Here is an 8,661-nt window from a genome sequence, read left to right as displayed (position 1 = left end):
AGTAAAAATCCATAGAGAAGGTAGATTTTGGCACTATCTGTGACATCAAAAGTGATAGTATTTTTTTCTTTCCTAAAATATCTTTTTAAGATCCATAATTAAAATTTAGTAAAATGTCAATAGATGGTTAAGATGAAATACTGAATAGTAATATATTTTTATATTAATATTATCTTAATATTTATATAAATATAATATTAATATTTATTATATTTTAAAATTTATATTAATATAATATTTTTATTAATATTAATATAATATTTATACTAATATAATATCATATTTATATCTATATTAATAAATTTATTATATTAAAATATTCATATTATGTTAATATAATATTAATATATTAGTATTATATTAATATAATAAATTATTATGGTCTAATATTATATTATAATATATTTATATTTATATAAAGTTTATGAGTAAAAATGTATGATTTTATATCTACTAAAGATATAATAGGTATTTTACACAGTTTTTTCAGAAAAATAGGTGTTCATCCAAACATAAGCTACTTTATAATAAGTCATTTTTTCATGGTCAACTAAACATATCAAAATTCTATTTTCAAGAAATAACATCTTGGAAAGTTATTTCTCAAAAAATTATTTTCTGAAAAAAAAAAATTTTCTCGCGAACCAAACGAATCCTCAATTACTATAAGACATTCCCACATTCTAATTTCCGACATGCAACCCAAACATCAATATGTAGCTTAGAAAATAGATGTTTTCATCTCAAACAGTGGACCACCATTACCATGAAATCATGGCAATAGGCACCGCTAGTATCGCATGTGCTCTTCCATTGATGTCATCAAGAGCACAATGGAGATAATGTTTCACAGTGTGCGATAGACCACTCAGCTAGGTCCACTACACTGTATTGTCGTGGTGGTGCCGCCACTGGACGCGGAGGGCCTGCCACGACCGTCGTCATGGCGTTTGGTCCCCAACTTTTCCCCTTCCACGACAGCAACATGAGGGGCTATCACGATTCCACTACCTTGCTTGCGTTGAACGGTGCGCATGGATACTCTCCAGTCTCCATTAATTGGGATTGAAATTGAGGACTTTTCTTTCTTGTGATTGCTCATATCCATTTGGAGATGGGCGTGGGTGTTTTGTGCCTTCCCTAGATGGCTAGTGTTTTTCACATTTGATCACCTTCGGTGGACACGGACTTTGTCGTGGGAGCGTGCCAAAGGATCTCCTAAAGAGAGGCATTTTAGTGGAACAGCACAAGCACAATGGCGACCTGGAAATTCCATATTTCCTTTTGAGTCCCGCGTCCCTTCTATTTAAAGCTTTCCTTGCTCTTGGGATGCCAAGACACTCGACTTGTAAAATGCCTCCTATGATCTCTACTGCAGGTATGCATAACTTTTGTTTTATTATTTTAAATATATAGGCTTTATTTTTAACTCACAAAAATATTATAGCGACCTATGCCTGTTTCCATGCCTGGTAGACCATCAAAGAGCGCGGGAGCCTAAAAAAGTTTGCAGAGAGCATGTAATCTTTTAGATGGAGTTTGAGATGTGATCCATTTTTGAAGCATTAAATACTAATTTAGTATCAACCTTTGATGATTGCTTTCCAAGCTTCGATACCCGGAACAGCTGATCTGCTTGGGTCATATAATACTCTCTGGTCTATATACATAATTGAACACTTGGAAGCTTTGGCATGCAATAATTTAAATTTGCTTTGTCTTCTCAAATAAGCTTATATGAAAACACATCCCTGGAGTTTACCTGCTTAGCGAGGACTCATTTTCAAATCAAACTATGGGAGTACTTGGTTTGCGACTGGAATCGAAATAAATTGGAATGAGAATCGGAATGATCAAATTCTATGAAGCATTTGGTTCATGGTCGGAATTGAAATCAGAAAAAAAATTTGAATCTATAAGAGAAAGTGAAGATCAAGTTTTAGATAGATTGAGCCATTCCCATTCCATCCTGGAATCGGAATTAGAATGAAACTCCTCCCAATCAAGTAACTGGAATGGAAGTCATCCATTCCGCTTCCCATTCCAGACCTCAATTCTTTCCAACCAAGCAAAAGAAAATCTCTTTTTGTACATCACAAAACTCGATCATTAATTAGTCCAAAATTTATATATAATTAAGATGTGTGTCACAATTCAGAATTGATTTCTCCTACAAAAGTTGACTTATAATCTTCCTAATAAATTTCCAAGGTGATGTTCAGGCTGACTTTCCTGGGGAGGTTAGGAAGCATAACCAAGTAGTACTAATTCTGACTTTCCTGGGGAGGTTAGGAAGCATAACCAAGTAGTACTAATTCTGTATAACTTTTTGACCGACCACCATTACCATCCTTAATTCCATGCATCTACGTACCCATGCATCTACCCATATGATCGATGTCCCATCAAGCATATCTATTAGACCTGGGGTGAATAGCCAGAGGCAACACAACGATGCACATGATTTCCTCCCATCTACAATGTAGTCAACTAAATGTCATCGACTGACCTCAAACTGGAGCAAATATTCGTTGTAACAGTGATACCACATCAAACTTATAACAAGCCAATGAAAACACCTGTATTTTATTAATTGCTATATATTTCACTGATTTTCATGATGATACCCCATACTGTCCCATCGATTCTAAATTTTTAATTGACTTGTTACAAATTTAACATGATATCACTGTTGCAATGAATGTTTACTCCTCAAGGTGGCAAGCTACGATTGATGCAACAAGCTGTATACTTCCAAATATGCAGCTATTCTAGTTATTATCAGGACATGCGTTGTGTCTTTCGCACGAAGGAACAATTCATCTTCCTTCACACAAATCTATCATTGGATCATACACAGCACAACTCTTAAAGCTCGATGGACTGAGTATGACCGAGCATGGTGCTTCAATCAACTGGCTTAGCAACACTGATTTGTGCCTATGTAGATATTTGATATTTCCATGCTAAATTGCAAAGTAGTTTTCCCCAGGCAGACATCAGTTTCTGCGACGGCCGCTGGTAGATGTAATTGGCGCATACCACCATCCATGAAACTCTTTAACTAGTTAGGCCATATTAATTATTAGCCCCAAATATCTCATGAGTACCTCATCAAGAGTACTGGTTGTGTGCAGCAAAAATGATGTCTCGGATATCTATTCTGCTTGTGCTGCTTCCTTTTGCACCAGCGGTGGGCCGACAACACTCCTCGGCAACCCAGACCTACATAGTCCACATGGACGCTACCAAGGCCGCGACTCTCGGTCGCTCCCTTGGTGGAACCAAGAGATGGGCTGAAGCTGTGCTAGAATCCATTTTCCAACTCTCCTCCTCAGAAAACGAACGAGAGGTATCAGCACCACCCCAGCTCCTCTACGTCTATGACACTGCTTTCTCGGGCTTCGCCGCCAAGCTTTCGCCCAAGCAAGCAAAATCTCTGCAGCAGCTTGATGGTTTTCTCTTTGCCTATCCCGACGACATGGTGATCCAACTCCACACCACATACTCCCCACAATTCTTAGGCCTAATGCCCGGCAGAGGGCTGTGGACATCGCCCAACCTAGCTGCCGATGTCATCATCGGTGTGGTTGACACCGGTATCTGGCCCGAGCATGTTAGCTTCAGCGACGCCCACATCTCCGGCAGGCCCACCCGCTGGAGAGGCGCTTGCGAAGCGGGCACCATGTTTTCCTCCAAGAACTGCAACAACAAGCTGATTGGTGCTCGCGCCTACTGGAAAGGCTACGAGGCTATAGCTGGACCGATAAATGAGACTAGAGAGTTCCGGTCGGCGAGGGACTCGGAAGGGCATGGCACTCACACTGCATCAACTGCAGGTGGCGACATTGTTGCCGGTGCTAGTCTCTTCGGCAGTGCTAAAGGCTCAGCTACGGGCATGAGGTACACCGCAAGAATTGCAGCCTACAAGGCGTGCTGGAAATCAGGCTGTGCCGATTCCGATGTACTGGCTGCGGTGGATCAGGCCGTGGCGGATGGTGTGGATGTCCTGTCCCTCTCCCTTGGAGGTGGTTCTCAGCGCCCTTTCTATTCTGACAGCGTAGCCGTTGCGGCCTTTGGAGCCATCCAGAAAGGTGTATTCGTGTCATGCTCGGCCGGAAACTCTGGTCCCTACGAGGCTACCGTGACCAATACTGCACCATGGATCATGACGGTCGCTGCAAGCTACTTGGACCGAAGCTTTCCTACAGAGGTAAAGCTCGGTGATGGCCGCACGTTGAAAGGTGCGTCTCTTTACTCGGGGAGGCCAACAAAACTGCTGCCGATCGTCTACGACAAGACCGCCGGCAGACAAAGTGCACGATATTGTGGACCAGGCTCCCTCTCACCAAAGCTTGTTAAAGGAAAGATTGTCCTCTGTGAACGGGGCATTGTTGGGCGGACCCAGAAGGGGGAGGAGGTTAAGCTCGCCGGAGGTGCCGGAATGCTGCTGGTGAACTCTCAAGAACAAGGGGAAGAGCTGTTTGCTGATCTCCATGTTTTGCCTGCTTCGACACTAGGGGCAGCTGCCGCAAAGGCAATTAAAAGCTACATTACCTCTTCGAAGAGGCCCATGGCCATGATCACATTTCTCGGAACGGCATACGGGCAGCCGGCACCAATGATGACAGCATTCTCGTCGAGAGGACCAAGCTTGGTCGTCCCAGACATCATAAAGCCAGACGTAACTGCACCAGGCATGGGTATACTAGCAGCATGGCCACCTTCTACGAGCCCTTCCCTCGTTGAGAGTGATACACGTAGGACTAATTTCAATATAATTTCCGGCACCTCCATGTCTTGCCCACATGTCAGCGGACTCGCAGCACTCCTTAAGGGCGTCCATCGGGATTGGTCTCCAGCTGCGATAAAATCGGCATTGATGACCACTGCGTCCACTCTCAATAACAAGAATGGCTCCGTTGTCGACGTTAGCTCGGGACAGCCGGCAACTCCATTTGCGTTTGGGTCGGGGCACGTTGACCCCGAAAGAGCCTCGAACCCGGGCTTGGTCTATGATATTAGTCCGAAAGACTACTTGGATTACCTCTGTAGCTTGAACTACACTTCCGCACAGTTGGCAACATTGGCCAGGAAAAATTACAGCTGCCCGAACAACAGAATACTTGGCAATATCCGGGACCTGAATTACCCTTCCTTCTCAGTACTATTTGACCGTGGGAGTCCAAACTTTACGGTGACGCAAACAAGGATTGTGACCAATGTGGGGCAGGCAAGGTGCAGATACACGGTGAAAGTGCATGAGCCGAAGGGAGTCACCATGAATGTGGATCCGAAGGAGTTGGACTTTGTGGAGTTAGGACAGAAGCTTAGTTATAAGGTGAGTTTTCTTGGACTGCGTGGGACTGACACTTCTTTTGGAGAGTTGGTGTGGGTGTGTGGTGAGTACTCAGTTAGGAGTCCGGTTGCAGTGACATGGCAATAGATGAACCAATTCTCCCAAGTTTCGGAGGAGTTTGCTCACGAAGCCCTCGAGGCCTCTGCATTTCTGCAACTCCTTGCGGTATCACCACTGGCTCAACCTAAAATAATCATTGTGTGTGCCCAATTTTAGTAGGAGATACGGAACAGAGGAACAGTTACGCTCTTAGCAAGTAATGGTGTAGTGCAACATTGATATTTCACTTCTCATCGTGCAGGCAAAGTTCCAAATCAAAAAAGATAGGGGACTGATATTGATGTCTGGATATGTGTTCGTTGGATTATCACAAGCTAGGAGTTGAGCAAATCACGACAGTTTGTTGTCAGAAATAGACGAGTACAGCATCAAATATGCAAAAAAGAAAAAATAACTTGAGCAATGGATCGATCATCAATTTCAAATGAGTGAAATTTCTCATCTTGGATTGGATAATTATTTATTTTTACAATCCACTGCCATTTGATGTAGGTGGAAGAATGCATAAGCTTTCATTTCTCAGAGAGAATGAACCGAAAAGTAAATTTTTAACAAAAAAGACGTCAGTGTAGACTTGTGAATTGCAGCATACTAAATAAAATTAGCCCAAATCTTCTTGAGCGTCAAAAATACTTGTAGCTTGGACTCCTAAACTTTTTTTTCCAATTTTAACAAAGTTGGGTCAGAGAAGTCCTTTCCCTTGTTGCTAAACTATTGATTGTTACTATGAAGTGCAAGAAAATATTTCAATACAAAGCTAGAATGCAAGATGTTTATAGTGGAATGAAGGACAAGTCATGGCAAATCAATACGCAAAACTAATAACTCGGAACACCAAACAAACTACGTACTTGATAAATTCAGCCATTGATCTAGATATAATAAAGCAAGGGAACATTAAACTCTCGCGAAGGGGGAATAAGCATCAACATAAAATGTTTTCTCGCATTTCAAACATGATCAGCATGCAACAAGTCAGAGGCTTTTTTGCACTTTAACAACCCATCTAATTGGCTCTCGAATCAGGCACTTGAGACCCCAATTGTAGGCAAGTCTTTCAAAACCATACATCTCATCCATCTCGGTGATAGGCGAAATCTTGGTTTGTCTCACATGATATAGAAAAAAGTACGATAAAAATGAACAAAATAGAAAAATCTCAAGATTTTGAATCTAGACAATAACACACTTGTTTTTCCACTATTATCTACTAAATTATGTGGTACAGTTATTAAAGCAAACTGTTGGATCAAATTTGATTCACCTGATGATGTGTCCGATTTTCAAGGATATGGCGACACCTGGCATTATGGTATGAACGACTTAAAACATATGCCCTATAAAGTGATTATATCATCTGTTGACGACTGACCACATAAGATCGGCTCTATGATGAGGTTAGGAGCATTGGTTTTCAACCAATCTCATGATCACCGCTCCAATTCTCTCTGAGCTATACTACAATTTGGAAGCTATGAAAGACTAATTGGTGTGCGTATGATGCTGAGTTGGCATTCTATTGTAATAGCGCCTGCCTCCCACATATGGATAGTTGGCCTGTAAGCAATCGCAAACAACTTTCTAACAATCCACTAATTCAGTTTCAGCAGTTGCTAACCACCCAACAAACCATTCCCTATAAAAGAGGAAAAGGAAAAAAAAGGGAGGACTCTCTAGACACTAGCTCTCTCTGAACACTATCTGTTCTTACTATCTTTCTTCACTATTCTTTCTTTCTAACTCTTTCTGACTTAAGTATTAGAAGGTCTCCCATTCGGGAACCCCATCTTTTCGTGGATGTGAGCGGACTTTCTTTACAGATGATCGAGACCTGGCTGGCACTTGTTTACTCCAGCTAAGCAGAAGATCTGAGCTGACCTTCCACGTCATGTATACCCCCTTTGGAGAGGTGCAACAACATAAACACTCTTGAATCATAAAATATAAACCGCGATGACAAGATCCAACATGGATTCACTGGAGCTCCATATATTATTACAATTTTTTCCCCGAGGATTAGTCACTCAACTAGCCAACCCACCCCTTTGCCTTTCAGACCACTTCGGGCCCTTCTTCTTGCGCACGACTCTATCTCCCTCTTCCTACCTCCAATCCCAACTCCGGTGTCTTTCTTCTTTCCCAGCCTCTTTCATCATATGGACAAACAACATCCCAACAAGAACACGTGATTTTGCAACAAGACCACACTCCCCTCCTCATTTCCTTTTCTGCAAAAAGTGCGCCTGTGTCCAGGAAGTTTAAACCTTTCCGCCTAGAAAATGCCTGGTATCTCCAACCAGATTTTCACAAATTGATTGAGCAATGGTGGAACTCGGCTTCAACGACTCCGGTTGCAATTACAACACTTGTCAAGAAATTTCGCTATCTACGTGCTCAAATGAGAACTTGGAGCAAGAAAATTGTGCGTAACATACTTAACAGGAAGGAGGAGGAATCAAGGATCTCTATTCTAGATAAACTCGAGGAAGATCGTAACTTATCAATTGAAGAAATCAATGAAAGGTCTTCTCTTAAATCAGCTCTTCACACTATGATTCAACAGGAGGAGATGCATTGGAGATAAAGATCCAGACAAATATGGCTTGCAGAAGGGGATAGAAACGCAAAATTCTTTCACATTAGTGCATCCAATAGACAAAGAAAAAATGACATCAACTCCATTCGAAAGGAATATAGGGTATATGACAGTCAGGTAGACATCCACAAAGCGTTCAGAGATCACTACATTCAACTCCTCGGCTCTATTGAAAATCCTCTAGTTGAAGTCGACTGGGACCAGGGCCGGCCCTGGGGCAGGTCGAATTGGGAGACCGCCCCAGGCCTAGGTCCTGTATTGATATTCCAATAGAGTGCAAGGATGACTTTCTACAATATTATAATAAAAAAATAATTACATAGGTTAATGATGGGTTTTATATGCTACTTAACGAATATATCTATAGAAAATTACTGCACGTAAATTAATTTTTTTAATGATAATTAATGTTTAAAGTATGTTAATTTTTAATAGAAAAAATCTCATTATTTAGCCTCAGATCTAAAAAATATCAGGACCGGCCCTGACTGGGACACCCTACTTCCTGCTTGCAACACAGACCTCGGACAATTAGAAATACCCTTCTCACAAGAAGAAATCAAGCAAACAGTGTTTGATCTCCTAAAAGACAAATCACCTGGACCTGATGGCTTCCCCCTATCTTTCTTCCAAACCCACTGGGACC

The 8,661-nt window shown here is 41.6% G+C and overlaps 1 protein-coding gene across 1 annotated transcript; it reads left to right on the top strand.

The window, feature by feature from the left end:
* The first annotated feature begins 1,195 nt into the window (after window positions 1-1,195).
* On the top strand, window positions 1,196-5,847 carry LOC105043372 (subtilisin-like protease SBT1.1). The gene is made up of 2 exons (XM_010920892.4): window positions 1,196-1,378; window positions 3,138-5,847. The coding sequence occupies exons 1-2, from the start codon at window positions 1,330-1,332 to the stop codon at window positions 5,444-5,446; spliced, it is 2,358 nt and encodes a 785-aa protein (XP_010919194.3). The 5' UTR covers window positions 1,196-1,329; the 3' UTR covers window positions 5,447-5,847.
* The last annotated feature ends 2,814 nt before the right edge of the window (window positions 5,848-8,661 follow it).

The sequence above is a fragment of the Elaeis guineensis genome, chromosome 4 (assembly GCF_000442705.2).
Source record: "Elaeis guineensis isolate ETL-2024a chromosome 4, EG11, whole genome shotgun sequence".
Lineage (NCBI taxonomy): Eukaryota > Viridiplantae > Streptophyta > Magnoliopsida > Arecales > Arecaceae > Elaeis > Elaeis guineensis.
This window is presented reverse-complemented; position numbering and strand designations above follow the sequence as displayed.